General features: G+C 50.1%; 1 protein-coding gene across 6 annotated transcripts in view; it reads left to right on the forward strand.

Moving 5' to 3' along the window:
* GABRA3 (gamma-aminobutyric acid type A receptor subunit alpha3) overlaps positions 1-19,388 on the forward strand; it is a 70,561-nt gene that overhangs the window by 18,193 nt on the left and 32,980 nt on the right. For all 6 annotated transcript variants that reach the window (XM_053273922.1, XM_053273927.1, XM_053273926.1 and 3 more), the window contains exons 4-8: positions 7,885-7,952; positions 11,909-12,129; positions 13,301-13,383; positions 15,188-15,322; positions 16,165-16,317. In XM_053273922.1, the coding sequence (XP_053129897.1) occupies positions 7,885-7,952; positions 11,909-12,129; positions 13,301-13,383; positions 15,188-15,322; positions 16,165-16,317 (660 nt within the window). The remainder of the gene's footprint in view (positions 1-7,884; positions 7,953-11,908; positions 12,130-13,300; positions 13,384-15,187; positions 15,323-16,164; positions 16,318-19,388) is intronic.

Genomic DNA, 19,388 nt, shown 5'->3' on the forward strand with positions numbered 1-19,388 from the left:
CCATGTGAATGTGGCTGCCTGCCTGTGCCCGCTCGTGCTGCAGCCTCAGACCCAACACGAGGTGCCAGAATGCTGGCAGGCAGAAGCTGGCCACCCAGCATGTTAGCAGCAGGAGCTAGAAGGACGCTTAGCAAGGGCAGCCTTGAGGACAGATGCAACCCAATCTCACAGAGCAGGGTTGGGAGAGGAGTGTTGGGATGTGGGTGCCAAAGAAAGCGTGTGGCACTTCGTTTTCTGGCAAGCCAGAATAATGATGCCAGGGGGCCGCAGGGAGGGGGAAGGAGTGGGTGATTCCATCGACCGTCTGGGAGTGCTCGGTTCAGAGTCACCTTGTGGGTGTGATTCATGACTGCAGGAAAATAAATAAATCTCCCCCAAAGTTTCTGCCAACAGACTCTGCCCTTGGAAAAGTCCTTGCTGGAGCTGCCATCTGAGGCTCCAAGAAGGTTGCAGTGGTGGTGACCATAGTGAGGAAGGGGCAGGAAGAGCAGCCAGCCCACAAGCCAGAAGAGCCTCGGGGGCAAGCAGGAGCCTCTCAAGGGGGCCCCTGCCGTGGGGTGCGTCTTCCCCTTCCCCTCATTGCTATGCTTTTAACAGCGTGGTGGACTTCAAAGCAACAGAACTGCTTGCCAATTCCAAATAGCCACAACAAGGCCTGGCCAGTGATGGAGCCATGGAGACCCTTGACTGCCAGTGGTCCTGGGGGAGGCATAAGCTTCTCCACCTGGGGGGAAATTGCCCATTACAGAGCAGGAGGGAGAGAACCAACCCCTGCCTGGTTGCACAAGAAGAAAACACACACACACACACACACTCCCCTTAATCCAGCCCTGACTTCAGACTCCCTCTTCCTTTGGCCCCAGGCAGAAGGCAAAAAGCAGCCCCCCTGCTCAAGCCTCAGAAAGAAAGCTTAGCCTGGTGCTCATCATGGGCTAAACAGATGCTCTTCAGCAGAGCAGGCAGAAAACCCTCACAAGTGTCAGTGGGGTCTGATGCCCTGGGAAGGATCTGCCTGCCTCCTCCTCCCCCCCACATCAGGGTTATGGGAAAGAAAAAGAAGAGAGAATTCCTGCTCTAAGTTGGGAGGGAGCTCCTCATCAGTTCTCTTTATGTCATGTAATGTTAATAACATTAGATGTACTTTGGCAAGGGAGGATACGTAGAATTAATTTGCAGATCAGAAAAGCGGATGTGATTTGCAGGGAAGGCTGAAGATGTGTAACTGCAGCAGACATCAGGCAGGCAGCAAATGCTGATGGGGCATTCTCTGTTCAGGCTGGGTGAAGGAGGGAGGGAGGGAGAGGCAAAGGAGGAGGGAACTTGGCCTGATTTTGAGCAAGACCCTGCAGAATGCTGCCCATCTGGGAGGAAGAGTACAGTCGAGATGGAGACCTCCTTGCCAGGGCCAACACTAGTGATGCAGCAAAGGAATGAGACCACACATACCCCGCATGCAGATTGCATTTTAAAAACCTATAGAATTATTGTTCTCCCCCAGGATTTTCAGGGATGTAGAATAGAAGAAGGTGGGTCAGAGCCATTTGAGCTGTCCATTCTGTGCAATAATAGAAAGAACTGTTGAACTGGAGAAGGTACAGAAGAGGGCAACCAAGATGATCAGGGGCCTAGAGCACCTTTCTTATGAGGCAAGACTACAACACCTGGGGCTTTTTAGTTTAGAAAAAAGACGACTGCGGGGAGACATGATAGAGGTCTATAAAATCATGCATGGCGTGGAGAAAGTGGAGAGAGAGAGATTCTTTTCCCTCTCACACAACATTAGAACCAGGGGTCACTCCATGAAATTGATTGCCAGGAGGTCTAGGACCAACAAACGGAAGTACTTTTTCACACAACGCATGATCCACTTGTGGAACTCTCTGCCACAGGATGTGGTGACAGCCAACAACCTGGATGGCTTTAAGAGGGGTTTGGATGACTTCATGGAGGAGAGGTCTATCAATGGCTACTAGTCAGTGGGCCACCTTCAGCCTCAAGGGTGTGCCTCTGAGTACCAGTTGCAGGGGAGCAATGGCAGGAGAAAGGGCATGCCCTCAACTCCTGCCTGTGGCTTCCAGCAGTATCTGGTGGGCCACTGTGCGAAACAGGATGCTGGACTAGATGGGCCTTGAGCCTGATCCAGCAGGGCTGTTCTTATGTTCTTATGAACCCGGTGTGACTTGAAAGCCGGCATAGTCAATAATGTAAGATGACCTGGGGGAGACCTCGGCATTTTTCTTCTGTTTTGCTGGTGTGTGTGTTATGTGAATCCAAAAAGACCTATAGAATTCCAATTGGATGCTCTAATTTGTACATTTCAAGGGAGATTGAAAGCAACCTATCTTCTCATTCTGACTGAGCCAACGAAGATGTGTAAAATCTGTATGTATAATTTACAGGGACTAATAATACATGTATTAATGTGCATGGGCCTTTGGTGGGAGCCAGAAGGAGAGCTGATGTAGGGCTGGAACCGCTGTAGAAAAGTATTTTGAATTCAAATCCCCAAATGCTCCAGGGATGAACTGGACGGAGAGACATTCTGTAAAATGTGACACAAATGACCTCCCTGTAGTTTAAGCCAATGGCTGCTTGTCCTGTGCTCTGTCAAGGAGGTACACAACTGTCCCTCCTGTTCAAACCTTCTTTTCTTGGGGGTTAGCCAATCTAGAGGTGTGTGCAGGTGTAACCGCCTTTGAGTCACAGATGCCACTCTGACAGGACACTGTGTTCTTTTAAAAACAAGAAAGCAACAGCTAACCATTTTTTTTGGTGGGACTGAGCTCAGTTCTGTGAGTCTGCAGTGCTGACTGGTGTGAACACTCACTCCGTTCCTGGAGCATCACTGAACTCTTGTCTTAAATCAGTTGTGTCTTTTACAAAAAAAAAAAAAAAGTAGGTGATGAAAGTTAATTAAATAAATAAATGTGCAAAGTTTTAAGGGGTTTCTTTTAGACGGTTTATCTGATGCATGATAGGAGGGGCAAGATGCACTCCTGGACTATGACAGACAGCGTATATTTGTCTGTCGTTTCCATTGGGAAGGTGGAAGAGAGTCAGGCCACCCCACAGGATACTGCTGTGTGAATGTTGTCTGTCTGCATCCTGCCACCCCATCCCACCCCATTTCTCTTGCTGCTGCGGCTTGCAGAATTTGCCCTGGGCCTCAGGGGCTCTCTCCTGCAACCAGGGGTTGTGCATCAAAGCCAGGGGAGGGGGCCCCTGGTTCATCCCACCCTGCTCCCTCTCAGGTGTCAGCGGTTGTCAGGAGCTGCTGGGAATGCAGCCCAGCAGTGCCAGTGAAGGCGGGGAGAGAATGGGAGAGAGAGGAAATGAGGCCAAGAAGAGATTTGGTTGCTTTGTTTTTGTTCTGTTTTTCTTTAAAAATGCAAGTCTCTCTGTGTTAGCAGCCAGACCCGGTGATCATCCTCTGTCGGTTGAGCACATGGTCCCATTCCAGGAGCAGCCTCAGTGACGAGAGTCAAGGAAACAGCCAGCAGTGCTGCTGACCACGGAAGCTCCACCAAACTAGGACCCAATGAAGGGCTCAGACAGCATCCCTGGGAAAGGCTGGAGGGAGCTTTGGCTTCCCTCCTCTTCTGAGCATCCTGCTAGCAGAGGGCTGCAGTGGTGGAGTCAAAGGTGGCACATTTGCACACGTGGAGAGGTATTCAGGTTGCGTGTGTCCCTGGACTGGGCCTTGGTAGTGTCTCTGGCAAAAGGGAAGGGGGAGAGGAAGCTGGCTGATGATGTCGCCTGCCTCTCTGCTCACCCTTGGACATGGGTTCTGTGGAGAGGAGAGGAGAGGCCTCCTCTTCCAAGTGCCACAGGCTGGCCGGCTGAAGCCTGAGTCATGTAAAGGCTATTCATGCAAGGCTGTTCTCCTGAGGCTGCAGCACAGGACACCAATGGAAGGGATGCTTCTCCCCTTCTTTCACTCCAAGGGCTAAAGTTGGAAGGAAACTAAATCCCGCCCCCTTCCCCAGTGAGGAGCTGTGAACACCGCGAGGGGGCTGAGGTGCTCCTGCATGTGGCTGCTGCCCACGTCCCTTTTGTGTTCCATCCCTCTGATTGTGGTGGGGGTGAGGAAGCGCTCTACTCAGGTACCTCCTCTCACTTTGCTCCCCTGGGGGTGGTGGTGGATCTTTGGAATTTATGGTACAGAGAAACCGAGATGGGCTCCTCTTGAAGAAAAGCAGCACAGAGCCAAGCAGCTGGCTGTGCCCATCCGACAGCTGCCCACTGAGGGGTCCCCCAGCAGGCTTTGGGCAGGCGCATCTGCCTGGTGCAGATGGAGTCCCTCACCACCACGTCCCTCTGTGGCATCATGGGAGAGCGGAGGGTGCAGTTCCACATAAGCTGCTGCTTCTTGTGTCACAAATAGATCCCAAACAGTTGCAGAAAGGCCGTGTGATCAGTGGGCTGGATCTTTGCCCATGCTTCTCCACAGGCATCGAGAAAGGAAGAGAGGCTCACAGCATCTCAGTTTAAAACAACAACCTTTTGCAGAGGTTTTCCAGATGGGGAGGTTTACTGTATAAGGATGTGTGATAAATGCGAGCTGGAGTCACTACAGGCTAGGAACATAGGAAGCTGCCATATGCTTACTGAGTTAGACCATTGGTCTTTCTAGCTCAGTTAGACCATTGGTCTGTCTACACAGACTGGCAGCAGCTTCTCCAAGGTTGCCGACAGGAATCTATCTTGGCCCTATCTTGGAGATGCCGCCAGGGAGGGAACTGGGAACTTTCTGCTCTTCCCAGAGTGGCCCCATCCCCTCAGGGGAATATCTTGCAGTGCTCACACATTCATATGCAGCCAGGGCTGATCCTGCTTTCCTACTGAAAAAGTGCAGGTTTCATCTCTCTGCCTTCTCTCCCCACCAAGCATCTGAGGAGTCCTCCCCTCATTTACTGAACTCTCTCCCCACCACCAAACTTAATACCTTCAGACTTCATCTCTCCTTCTGTTGGTGTTTGTTTTTCTCATGGGAATTCTGTTTATCACACACTGTTTATCACACACTGCAAAAGGGCTCGAAGCTAGGGTTGCCCCATGTTCAGGATTGGCCCAAACAGTCCAGGAACTGGCTGCCCTGTCCAGGATGCAGGAAAAGTGTCTTTCTGGATATGAAATGTTCAGGAGTTTTAGCAAGAAGATTGCTTTTCTGATTTCTTTCCCCCCTGGCTCTTTTCTCCAAGCACTGTAGCTACATGGTGTCAGTGTTTAAAAGCCCCATCGGGCCCTAGCACTGCCAGCTGGCTAGCTGGGCTCTGTATATAGGGATCAGTAAGCCCCTTTGCCTCCTTTCTAGATCATCTCTAGAGTTAGCAAGGGTGGTACTGGGCCTCTGTGTTTTATCTGTGAACCCAGAGTGAGCGAGCCCCCTTTTCTCTAGTGGCATCGTTGGGGTCCCCCTTTGTTGTAGAACCCTTTTTCTCATCCTAGTTTTTAAAAAAAGAGTGGAGTTTTAACATTGGCATTTCCCACCCCCCACCCCCACACACTCATTGACAGTTGAGTCCAGGAACTCTTTTTGATGAATACAGCGATTCTACTCTAAGGATTCAAATCTCAACCATTGGCCCTGAAGGCACTGGAGTTGTTTGTCAGTCTGTGTAAACAAATTGTCCAGATTTCACTTTCTATTACACTCAGTGGATTTCCTTTTGTGCTGTCTGTGGTGATTGGTGGCTTCTAAGGATAATGGAGCAATGGGCAGGGCAGATTCTGACAATACAATGAAATAAGCCATCTTTAAAAAAAAATACTCCACAGAATAATGAACATTTAGAGTGAAATTAGGACTGAAGGACACAATCACCACCAACAGGCTCCTCCTTTCTCCTCCCAGTCCTCGGATGCTCTAGCTCCTGCCTGTGCTAGAAGGATCAGATGAAGGATCAGCTTGCAGAAGGGCTGTGCCGCTCTCCCTCTTGGCACTTCTTGGGGGTGGAGGAAGATCTAGAGCCAGAACAGTCTGTGGGGAGCACCTTTGGCAGGGCCCAAGCCAGGGGTATAACTATAATTGAGCAGAGGAGTTCAAAGGACCAACCCCCCCAGCTCCTGAGTGCCCCACAGCTCCACCCCTCTCAATTTTCTTCATTACCTCCCTCACTCTGAGGGGCTGCCGGGGAGAGGAGTGAACATGGGCCCCCTCTCCCCTAGCTACACCCCTGGGGCCCCAAGCCAAGGGTGGGAGGAGGAGGAGGGATGGGGACCCTTGGCCAGGGCCTGGGGTCTAGGGGAGCCAAGAGTTGGGGTCTAGGGGAGCCAAGAGTTGGGGTCTAGGGGAGCCAAGAGTTGGGGTCTAGGGGAGCCAAGAGCTGGGGTCTAGGGAAGCCAAGAGTTGGGTTCCTCTGCCATGAGGGGGGAATGGAAACTTAACTGCAGGAGATCTGGCTGAAGGAGAGTTAGGCCTACTGATTTTTGTCTATGGCTGCCCTGATCTTGGGGGATTTATTGGAGTCACAGAAGCCATGTTTGAGCACATGGGACAAGCAGCATTTCTCACACAGCAGCTGCTGGTCCAGGCCCTCCTCATGGATCACAGATTCGAGGCCCGGGAACGGGATTTTCCACCGGGAAACCTTCTACTGTTTGAATATTCTCAGAGATCTCTTTCTAGGTTCCATGAAGATTGGGGGTGGAGGTGGCGGGGTGCAGCTAGAACTAAAATATTTCACTGCATTCAGCGTTCCTACAGGAGCAAATGGCATCCATTACTAGAGCAATTTCCTGGTAGGCCTGATTTCTTTTATCTTAACTGTTGTTAGCTGATACTAATGATGAAGTCACCAAAGTGGTAGCCAAATTTATTTATGGGGCGATGAGACAGACATCTCACCACGGTCTTTTATAGGTTTGATTTTATGGTCGTTTTAGTTTTGTTTGTATACGTACTGTGATATTTACTCTATTTATTGTAATTCTGAATGGCTGTGTTATTGTCACTTCTGCTTCTGTTTGGCCTATGGCTTCAATAAAAGAACACCCATAAAGCAGCTATAAATGGCCACCTGGGAAACTTCCATATGTTGTTTAGGGGCATGTGGAGAAACCCATCCCTGGTTTGAGGGCATGAATGGAACTCTGCATGGCTCAGGGTGGGCTTGCAAACCTGGACATTGTTCAGCTGAGCACAGTTGTGGCTCACTGAGCTGTTATCCAGGGAAGCAGCCGGCATGGAGGTTTCAGGCTCAGTTAAAGTGGGCATTCCTTGTAGAATAGGAATGTGCATGAATCAATTTTTGTGATTTGATCCGAGTTTGAATTGAATCAACCTGGTTCGATTCAAGCTTGAATCTGCTGCTCTCGAATCTGGGTCAATTTGATTCAAATCTGATTCAATTTGATTAGCATTCAGATTGATTGGGCCAACTTTTTAAGAGGGGCACCAAAGTGGGTTGGGTGGCAGGGACCCATGGGTGCTTACTGCCACCCAACCTCCAAAGGGGTGCAAAGGGGTGCATTTTTAGGAATTTTAATGTATTGTGGAATCTTGGTTGTGAAATGACTTCTTCATAGGGAATCCCTATGAAGAAGTCATTTCACAACCAAGAATACACAAATAAAAATTCATAAAAATTCACTGCTGGCAGTGATGGCAGAAGCTCGGAAGGGACAAAATGGAGATTTCTGGGGACAAAATGGAGGCTCAAATCACCAAATAGATTCAAGCTCAAATCAGGGGTGATTTGATTTGATCTCGAATCTGGTAAGCATACTTAAGGGTGATTCAATCTGAGGTAGAATCACCTGAATCGACCAGATTCTAGTTGAATCAATTTGGCCATTAATCAATTCGCACATCCCTGCTGTAGAAGCACTTGCTATGCACCTGCCAGCCATCCCTAATGGCTTCCTTTTCCTTCCTTCTTCCAGACACAGTAACGGAAGTCAAGACAAACATTTATGTGACAAGTTTCGGCCCAGTCTCGGACACTGATATGGTAGGTGCTGCTGCCCACAGAGGGCTGATTGTTCCCAAGGCAGCTAGCCAAATCCCTTGAGAGGGGTCTCGCTGGACGGGCTGTGAACAGGTAAACTGTAGGAAGAACAGGAGGACAGTGTGGGAAGAGCAGGGTAAGCTGGTAAGCTGGTAAGCTGAGGGGAAATGCTTAATGGGAGGCCTGAAGATGGACTCAAGACCTCTATCCCCCCAGCAATCTGACTAATTATAATAGATGTGTGGAACATAATTAACTGGAAGGTCTCTCAAAAGCAGTGGACAGGACTTCATGTTCTGTGCCAAAGGGCTTGGTCAAAGATCGCAAGTGGCACAAAGATCCACATCCCCCAAAACCAACAGGGAGCCATTTCTTCCTGGGATTCCCCAATGAATGAGACTGACACAAGCTATTGGGGAGTGGGGAGAGGAATTCTTGTCTCCAGAGGGCTGACTTTTCCTGTGCTGCTTAACCCCCACCCTTTGAGTTTCTGCATTTGGCCACACCAGCCTGCAGGGCTCCAGGTGTGCTGGACTGAGGCACCCCAATCAGCCTCAAGCCTTCTTTGGTGATCCCCAAGTATTTCCTGGGATGCCAAGTGGAGGCAGTGGTTCCATCCTGGGATGCCAAGTGGAGGCAGTGGTTCCATCCTCCCTCCCCACCCCCGCACCAAGGCCAAAGGCAACTGAATTTGGCTCCTGTAGGAGAAGAAGAGCCCGTCTTGGTCCCTCATTCATGTGTGGTGGTAAACTGGAGCCCTGTGAGTTGGGAGCTGGGAGGCCCTGGGTGCCTTTTGCTCAGACTCCCTCTGCCGCTGCCTCTCTCTCTCCTGCACAGATGCAGACTGCCTGAGATCCAACCCTTAGAAGTCTGAGTCTGCCTCCTTTGACAAACTGAGTGAAAATAGAAGGGTGGGGCTCCAGGTGTGGAAAAGAAAGCCCATTTCACTGAGTTCTCCATCAATGGCCCTTGGCTGGCCTGGGCAGCCTTGCTTCCTCTGGGGTGAGGAGTGAATTCCCTCTCCCTTGACTGCTGCTTCTCACTTGGTCTGACTTCCTCTCCCCCGCACCCCACCTTCCTTCCTTCTCTCTTTCTCTCTCTGGCTGACATCCTACCTCTCTCTCTTTCACACCAAAGCAAAGAACCATAATGTATTCAACCATCCAACCCTCAGGGAGTATCTCATAATTACTTCTAAGGTGGAGCATATTTGATTAAGGGAGCGTGTATAATGAACTGTGAAGAAGGGGGAAATGAGAGGTATTGCAAAATGGAAGATATTCTCTGCTATGTGATTTAGCAAAATGTGCTGAACCTGAGGAGAGCAGATAAAGAGTGAGACATTCCACCCCCCACCCAGCCCATTTGATTTAGTTCTGCACCTCTTAACCATGCATGGCAAATCTGTTGGCTTGTGCTTTGGGGACAACCCAAATGAGAAAGGACCTGCCAGCACCACATACATCCCCCACACAAAAGAGAGGAGAAAGAATCACACACACACACACACACACACACACACACACACACACACACACACACTTTGATCCCATAGTTATTTCTCACTTCCTTGTCCAGCAGCCATCATGAAAGCCTCTTTGGTGCCTAATATGGTTTGGGAAGAGCAACAAAGAAGCCCCTCTCCAAAAAACCCTTTTATTATTCATTCGATTTCTATACTACCCTTCCAAAAATGGCTCTGGGCGGTTTACACAGAGAAATAACAAATAGAGAAGATGGAACCCTGTCCCCAAAGGGCTCACAATCTAAAAAGAAACACAAGATAGACACCAGCAACAGTCACTGGAGGTACTGTGCTGGGGGTGGAAAGGGCCAGTTACTCTCCCCCTGCTAAATAAAGAGAATCACCATATTAAAAAGTGCCTCTTTGCCAAGTTAGTAGGGTTTTAATGCCCACTTCATGGGAGGAGATGGGGGTGGGGTAGGTGAAGGAGCCAGCTACTCAGATACCTGCTGGGACCTCCAAGGGTGGAGCTTTAGGGCAAGAAGGGTGACGTGGTGGGGAGGCAGCCTGTCCTCAAGCCCCAATGCCTGCTAGATGTTTGCTTGCCATCTAGGGCCCTTCTGTTGCTCTCGCTGGGCTGCCTGCTTGCATTCAAGGGCTTTAAGCCAGGATTGCTGAACCTTGTTCACTTGCTCTTTACAGAAGGTTCACAGGATGTCTCACTGCTTCTGCTGCCCTTTCCCTGCACTCAGACTTTATCAGCTATCCTTTATCAATGCCAAATACCTGAAGTTTTTTGACAGCAGCATTACAGGGATGCAATGACCATTCCGTTCATTTTACTGCTCCATTTTTGAGGGGTGCATGTCGGGTGCAAGAGATCCCAACAGAACCAGAAGGGTTAATCGGGGAAGGCCAGTCTGCTTCAATTCTACAGCGGTGTGGAAGGAGTGTTGCAATTCCACCTGGGTGGTGCTACAAGAAGCCATCTGGAAGCACCCTCAGGCTTGCCTCCTCTAAGTGGGCTTTGAGCCTCTTCCGTGACACAGCAGAGACTAGATGGGGGTCAACCGGCAGCACCGCAGGCTCCAAAGGGGTACTCAGTGTGGGGTGTGGGATCCTGCTGCACACACAGGGAGTGTTTTCAACCACTTTCATGACTGCAAACTCCCTTCAAAGAAGATGTGACAGAGGCTTCTCTGCCAGATCCCAAGTGCCTGGGAGGCAGCTCCTGGGGGTTTCTGGGAAGAAAAGGATGTCTTGGAAAGCAGGTTCTCTCTGTAGCGCGGATCTGCCCCTCTGACTTCTACAAGCAGGCCCACAGCCTCCTCCTGAGAACCAGCCCAGGGCTATTCCTGGGAAGGGAGAGAGATGCTGCCAGCAGCCAGCTGGACTGTTAACACAACAGGCAGCGGCAGCGGCACTGCAGTTACACAAATCACAGCCAGGTGGGAGTGAGTGGGATGCAGTGGGGGGCAAGGAACTGTAAGGGAAGGAAGGAGTGATAAAGTGGGGCACCTAGTGGGGCGCCTAGTGTGCAGGCCTTGGCTCACAGCTGGCTTTGTTGTGCGAGAGAAGCATGCGGGGTGGGTGGCGGAGCAGCAGCGCACATCCCCTAGGTGTCGTGTTTGTTTATTAGGGTGACTCTGACAAGGTGCCCCCCCCTCGTAACACTAGGGCAAGGCTCTGGACTGAGGGTAGAAATGGTGGAGCGACACACACAGACACACACGTGCTTGCAAGCAACAGATTTGGGCATGCCTTGGCCTCCTCCCCTAGCTAGTGCTACTTTGGGATCCTTGGAAAGAATCTCCAGGGCAACAACACATGGTCGAGGGCCTTGGGAATGGGGCTTTGCAGGTCTAATAGCTCTTGCAGGGCACCAATTGGCCAATGAGTTCATTTGTGAATGGGTGCCTAAGCTCTGCCCAGCACAACCTGCTCCATAGTGTCACCTGGGCATCCTCCACCAATTTCCACAGACTCTTTGTGCTTGAAAAGGGACCAACTCCCCTTCATGCTGACACTTGGCATTCCGGAAATCCACCCAGCAAACACTAAAAAAGTACGAGTTTAGGGGAAAATGGAATTATCGGCAATGGCCACATATCACAAATAAGCATCGGGGCATACCAGAAGCCTCGGTCTTTTTTCTAAAAAGCTACTGAAAATAGAGGATTTTTTAAAAATGCCAGACAGAATTCAGGCTAAGCCAGAATGCACAGCCATAATTCGGGGGGAAAGCAGAGTCATGTCTGAACTGGTCCCTGATAGCCCGCAGTGACTTTGGGGTAAATCCAGCTGACAATGTGGACTTGCACCCTCCATTCCAGAGGAGATTCGAACTAACAGCCATGTGTGTAAAAGCTCCTGGTGAACTCAGCCAAAAGGTGCCATCACTTGGAGAAGCCCTCCAAGCCCAGGATCTTCTTGGCTGCTTTCTGTCTCTGTCGCGAGCAACAACCAATGTGACCACCTGTCTCTTCTCTGGTAGGAGTATACCATCGATGTCTTCTTTCGGCAGTCATGGAGGGATGAGAGGCTGAAGTTTGACGGTCCAATGAAGGTCCTTCCCCTGAACAACCTGTTGGCCAGCAAAATATGGACCCCAGACACGTTTTTCCACAACGGCAAGAAATCAGTAGCCCACAACATGACTACGCCCAACAAACTGCTCCGCCTGGTGGACAACGGCACGCTGCTCTATACCATGAGGTAGGGGCTGCCTTGTTTCTCCGATGGCCAGGCTCTGACTCACTCCCTGCCCAGGATCAGGACCCAGATGGCAGGAAGTGCTCCCATCTTTCTCCCCATCATCCTGCCCAGGCGCCCAGTCGCTCTCCTAGGTGTGGCCTTCTTTGGGTGTCTCCGAGTGGGAAGACTGCTGCAGCTGTTGCATCACTTTCCCAGAACCATTACCTGGGGATCACACGTGATGATTGCTTTGGGTAGCAGGAGCAGTGCATCCTAACAAGCCGGCGGGGTGGAGGGCAAAGGAGGCGCAGCTGCCTCTTCTTCCCAGCAACTCAGGTTGCACCTCTCTCTCTCTCTCTCTCTCATGCTGCCTGCAGGCTGACCATTCGTCAGGTAGAGCTGCACAGTTAACTGTGCAGCTCTACCTGACAAATGGCCAGTCTGCAGGAAGCGCAGCTCTCAGGCAGGGTGGAAAGAGAGGGAGGATCAATCCGAGCTGCCTCCATTGGCGGCCGCCTGGCTCGTTAGGATGAGCCACTCCTGTTGGGTGGATGTGACCATTGGCTGAGTCGTGACATCTCTCTTCCATCAGGAAGCAGGAAAGACCTCTTCCTTTCCTTGCCTGCGACAAGAGAGAGCCTCTGCCAGCTGGAGTTGGCATGACCACATTCGACAGACCATTGGCCTAACTCTGCTTAGGAGGTCATTCCACGTATTCCTGCTAGTCTTGATCGCTTGCAGTGTTGCCTAGTTAAAGTTCCGTTCCCTTCGTCTCTTGGCCAGAAGGCTTATCATGGCAGCCTCCAAAACTGGGTTGAGTGCTGCTCAGCACTGGTGCACTTTTGAGTCTCCTAGTCTGATGGCACAGCATGCCATTGGGAGCAACAGGCATGAGCAGGCAGAAGTCCCCGGCTGTGCATCTTCCAGAGGATCACAACCACCTGCCTGTGGTAATGTGTGTGTGCATCAGCAGCATCAGTTTAAAGCCACCAGCTGAGACAGCAGTGCAGTTTGGGAGTCTCTGTAGAACTGGGCCAATGCCCACATGGCCCACAGTTCTGCCATGGCGATCATACTCTGGGGCCGGGAGAAGAGGGCCAGCTGTGGCATTTGTCGTCTTCTTCTTCCTCGTCTTCCTCCTTTGGGTTTCGCACCTGACAATTCCATTGGCAGTGGCCATTGTGTTTTGCAGGCTGACCATTCATGCGGAGTGCCCTATGCATCTGGAGGACTTCCCCATGGATGCCCATGCCTGCCCACTGAAGTTCGGCAGCTGTAAGTACTTGAATGCTGGGACTCGCCAAGTTTTGGCTGCTTGGTTTGGGGGGCGATGGGGTGCTTGATAGCCATGTGCCAGGGGAGCTCATGCCTCTGGGCAGTGGGGCGGGGCACATTACATGCTGCATCTGTGGGGAAGTCTCTCCTGGCAGCTGCTTCAGGGAGCCCCTGCAGGAAGCATCCTTTGCCTCCATGCCAGCTGGTCTCCACTGGGGCTAGCTTCTGCTGGGATAAGCCTCTGTGGGTGGTCTGGTAAAGGTCTACCTGTCTGGGTAACACAGAGCTTGCCCTTCACACTATCTTTGTTCACAATTATCCCTGTAATCCTTGAGAGAGCTGGACCTTTTCAATACTGCTTTTCAACTGACTTGAATGTGGATGGTGCAATATTCTGTGAGTAGGAGCAGTATGTGGGCAGATTGTGTGCAGGTTGCATTGGAGTGGGCTGGCTTCAAGAAGTACTGCCCCCAACACACCCTCACTTCCTTCCTCCTTGGGCTATAGTCTTTTTCTGGCCCACGACCCACTGAGGTGTTTCTTCAACTATCCCCAGCTATCCAACTTATTTAAAACATTTTTTAAGGTACTTTGGCAACAGAGCACCTTCCCAGCCACTCACAGCCACAACATGCAAAGGTGCAAGTTTGCAACCACGGGTAGTCAAAGGCTTTTAAAAGTCCATAGCAGCAGGGCAGCAGGGAAGCTCAATTTCATTAATCATGGTGCCATGACCAGACAGCAGGACAGAAACAAGACACCGTATTCCTCCACACTGGATGCTCTGATGTAGGAACATGTACCCACAGATATAAAGGCTTTTAGAAAGCCATAGCAGCAGAGTGTGTGGTTGCATGCTGGCACAGGGTAATCCTCCATCATCATCATCATCATCATCATCATCATCATCAATTTATAAATCCCTCTCTTAGCATCTTTTGATTTCCATTATTTCCACTCTTTCTGTCTTCTTTGCAGAGCATGCGCAGAGCCAGCTGCAATTCCAGTGGGTGGGAATTGGAAGGGAGAGTAGGCGGGATACTGGGAAGGGGCAGGAGATGGTGGGCAAGGTATTGAGAGGGCAGGGAAGCCTGCTAGTTCACAACATGTGAATGAGGAACTTCGGGCAAATTGTGGGAGGAAATGCCAAGTGCGTGCATGACCTGCACTGACTCCACATAGAATGGATTGGAAGAGTCCCCTGAATCTCTGCATTTCACTCCATCGGGAAAAGCTTGACACCTGCAGCCTGGATGCATCTCCAGAAGTCGATGCTTCAGCCTGAGAGTGTCCAAGAGGCAGAGAGAGGCCAAGGAGTGGGGGAGATGCTCGAAGACCCATCAGTGGCCCTTCTGCAGACTGAAGGGCAGGAAGGAGAGCAGCAAGGAGGCCCAGGAATGGTGTTCCCTCTAAAGCATGTGCATGTGCATGTGCTCATAAGTTTTTGGCTGTCCGCTCAGTTGATTTTAGATCTCGCTCAGGTTGAATCAGGAAGGCCCCACTCTGAATGCACATGCGTGCACACTGCATTGATACTGCCACCCAGGACAAAACTCATTCCGCACACGGATGATAAAAACTAGAAGGACCACTGCCCAAGAGCCTCTGCCCTGACTCCCTCTTCCCTCCCAGAGCTCTTGCTGGCAATCCTCACGGCAGGGGAGGGCTGGTTCAAGTCCAATTTCTTAGTGCCAGATGCAGCTCCCTTAAAGTGCACTGGCTTCCCTGGCCTTGAGGGCATGGTTCTGACAGAGTGGCCAGAGCTCAGCTGCTGAAGCTTCTGCTCTCCATCCTTCTTCCCCAGATGCCTACACCGAGACAGAGGTGATCTACACCTGGACCCTGGGGAAAGTGGAGGTGGCCGAGGGAGGCTCCCGCCTCAATCAGTATGACCTTCTGGGCCACAATGTGGGGAGAGACTCCATTGACTCCAGCACAGGTAATGGGGGACTCAGGCTCTCTAGAGACGTGGAGAGCTACATCCCTTCTTGGCAGCTTCCCCCGATAGGTTCCTCAGTATTAGAAGCAGCAGCCTTGGCTGGAGGGAAGAGTTGTTTGTCGAAGATGGCCCCAGCTGCTACAGGGCTGGGGAGAAGATCATATTTTTGCTCCTTTCCCTTAAATGTCACAGTAGATGTTTGCTCAAAATACACACACATTGTAGAACAATGGTCTATCTCTGGGCAGGTCCCTCTAGATCCCAATGGCACAAGTTTTAAGTTGCACGGGGGGGGGCAAGGAGAGGGCATAGTTGAGGGTACTGCCAGTGGATGAGGATGTCCCAAGTGCATGCATTGTTTACTGCCTCTCCGGGTCATGTATTCAATGATCAATTGGCCCCAGCAGGTGGCAGGAGCCAGGAAAGTTCTTGCAAACAAGGACTGTCATAGTACCACTTGAGGGGCTCAAGCAAGTGGGCCAGGCTACATACGTATCAGCCTCTGGGTCCCCCTTTTTCACTACAAGGAGCCAATAGGGAAGAAGCAGGAAGAGAGCTGCCATCTGCTCCATTCTCCTTCTCCATATTTTGCCCAGACTGTGAGCTAGCAGAACATCTGTGAGAGGCTACAAAGCTGGCCAAGGATTGCCCTCTAAAGCCAAGGGGAGCCTGGCCTGGGAGCTGCTGGACTGTTCAGTGTAGCCAGTAGTCATCCCCTGCATGCTCTGAAGGGCCCCGGAGAATGGCTTTCTTGCTCTCCCAGCTAGGCCCCCTGGTCAATAGGACATGGATGCAGCTGTGCTCTGTCATGTTTCTCCCCCCACCCACCCCCTGATCTCCAGGGACCTACATTGTGATGACCACTTACTTCCATCTCAAGCGCAAGATCGGGTACTTTGTCATTCAGACGTATTTGCCCTGCATCATGACGGTCATTCTGTCTCAGGTCTCCTTCTGGCTCAACAGGGAAAGTGTTCCAGCTCGGACTGTGTTTGGTGAGTTTCTGACAGAGGGATTTCAGGGCCGCTGGGAGAATGGGGTGGGGGCAAGAAGAAGCAGGAGGAAGGGCCCTGGCCCAACCCTGCCCATCACCCAGCCTCTCTTGAACTCACCACTGATGGTGGGCATTCCAAGAAGGGTTAAATCCAAGGGCGTTTCCTAGAAAAGGGAAATGGTATTGCAGGTGTTTTGCTTCACACCAGATAGTGTGATCATCATGATTACCAGCCCAGGAAAGTTGCAACTGAGTTCAAAAGGGGGGCAGGTAATAGGTGTGGCTCTTTTCAAGATGCATTCAAGAAAAAACGGGGAGGAATAGCATTGTCTGGAAGGTCTTGACCCTGTGCAGAGTTTACAGTCAAGGTGTAAACCAAGTTTAATAAACCAGATTCACGTCAGAAGAGAAGGACAATAGGAGAATAGATAGTCAAAAGTCTTGTCTTAGCCAGTTTGGGGGATTCCCTGGTTGGGTGTGAGCATGGATCCCAGTGGCTTTTCCATCAGCCAGCAACAAAATTCAAGATAATTCACAAGCTGTCCCTTAGCCCCACAGATGCCCAAGGAAATGGATTTGGATTAAGCATTATGTTGTCAGTTTCTACACACACACACACACACACACACACACACACACACACACACACACACACCCAAGTGAAGGCAGTCACCAGATAAGGTGTTGTTAACAGTTTTATCTCACTGCATCCCTTTGAGATGCTTAGCATTTACTAGCATTGGGCCCATCCGCAAGTGAGTGCCTCCCTCCCTGGGAAGTGGCCTGTGCTTCTGGAGTTGGAAGGCACCCATGGACATTCTGGGGAAACTAAAATGGTGACTACGAGCCATCAGAAGCTGGGAGGAGCACCAGTGGACTTCGTGCACACTCATCTCCTTGAAACTTGCCCCACTCCCCAAAATAATCAAAATTGTTTTTTAAATATATTTTTTAAAATATTAAACAGGCACACCATGTTGTTGCCAACTTCAAATGTAACTGCAGAAAGTTGGGGAGGGGGCAAACATTTTGCATCAGCTATTTAGCTTCTTTAGCCCACCAGCATTTCAGTCCTCCTGGACTCTCTTCTCAGGGAGTCATTAAGGGCTGGTGGGAGGCATGTCAAGGGACCCAAGGCAAGGATCATGTGATAAGTGAGAGTTGTGGCTGATCTATGGAGCTCAGCAGTTCCTCCCTTTCTGAAATATATGAAATATAAACGGAGGATGGGTTGTGGTGGCAGCAGTTAAAAGGATCATGCTTGGGGTTGGAAGCAAGGAGGGGCTTTCTTCCACCCTTTCCTCATCACAGACTCATTTCCCCTTGATTTGGGATCACTTTTTAAAGACTCCTAGGAGTCCTGGCCCAACAATGCAGGTAATAACCACCAAGTGATGCCTCCTTCTTCCCCGGTTACAGAGGCTTCACTCCTGAAGTTTGGAAGACAAAAGGCTTAGACTTGGGGAGGCAGCAAACCTTTGTTTTCTTTCCTAAAGAAGCAAACAAGCAATCAAATAAATAAATCAACAAGAAAGCAAGGGAGAAAGGACAAGGAGAGTTTGGTAGGGCTAGTCTTTCCTAGGGTTTGATTTCTGGCTGGCTAGGGGTTTGTTTTTGACAGGGCAGTTTCAGTTTCCATTGTGCCTTGAGAGAGAGTGGATGGGGATTAGTTGCAGATGAGTCACATAGCTTGTGGGAGGGGCCACATTCCTGAGGAAGCTCAGTTTGGAAGCAGCTTTTGAGAAGACAAGGCCCAGACCAAGGAAGACAAGGCTCAGACTAGACCTACCTGGAGCTTTGTGAACAGGAGTTTGCTAACAGATATCGAAGGAGCTGTTTGGGGATGTGTGCTAGGAGGTGCTCAAGTGGTCCCCCTTTATCACAAAGGAGACGTCCAGCACGAGGAGAAGGCAAGTACTACCCCGACTTTTGTAATTTTTATTGGAACACAGAGCTTATAACCTTTAATTAGCTGACAACTGCAATGAAGACCTAGCTTTTGAGTAAACAAGTTCTATATATTCTATTCAAATAGCCAATGAAATTTGTTATGAAAGTAAAATGCTAGCAGGGGACAGGTTTGCTTCCCAGTGTATTGCACAGAGTTTTGCATGTATATGATCTGCTTAAGAGGCAGAAGTCATGGGTGTGCGCTCGGTGCAAAGAGGTTCTAGCTCTCAGGGAACAAGTTTGTTCCCTCAAAGCCAAGGTGGCGAATGAAAACATAGGTGTAGTGGGCATAATGGAAACCTGGTGGAATGGTGAGAACCAGTGAGACACTGTTATTCCTAGATACAAACTCTACAGAAAGGACCAGTGGGGGGGTGGATTGGGGGTGGAGTAGCACTGTATATTAAAGAAGGGATAGAATCCAACAAGCTAGAAAACATAGGAGGACTGGAGTCCTTCACAGAATCATTATAGGTGACAATACAAGGACTGAAAGGAAGTGTGTTACTAGGGGCATGCTATTGCCCTGCTGATCAAAATGCTGAGAGTGACCTGAAGTTGGAGAAACAAATCAGAGAGGCATCAAAGAGAGACAGAGCTGTAATAATGAGTGACTTCAATTACCCTCACATAGACTGGGCAAATTCACATGTGGGTATTGACAGAAAGGCCAAATTTCTAGACATGCTAAATTACTGTGCCTTAGAACAGTTGGTCGCAGAACCAAACAGAGAGAAGGCGAACTTGCACTTAATCTTGAGTGGTGCCCAGGTGCAAGATGTCAGAGTTGTAGAACCATTGAGGAACAGTGACCATAGTGTGATACGATTCAGCTTATATGTGAGTGGAGCATTGCCAAGGAAGTCCAACACAGATGTGTTGAACTTCAGAAGAGGAAACTTATCAAAAATGGGGAGACTGGTAAAAAAGAAGCTGAAAGGGAAAAACAGGAGGGTCAAATCACTCCAGAATGCATGGAACTTATTTAAAACTACAATAATAGAAGCCCAGTTGGAATGTATACCAAGAAGGAGGAAAGGTACCACCAAGTTCAGGAGGATATCAGTGTGGCTAACAAGTAGAATCAGGGAAGCTACAAAAGGGAAGAAGACTTCCTTCAGA

The sequence above is a fragment of the Hemicordylus capensis genome, chromosome 11, assembly GCF_027244095.1.
Source record: "Hemicordylus capensis ecotype Gifberg chromosome 11, rHemCap1.1.pri, whole genome shotgun sequence".
NCBI classification, from domain to species: Eukaryota; Metazoa; Chordata; class Lepidosauria; order Squamata; family Cordylidae; genus Hemicordylus; species Hemicordylus capensis.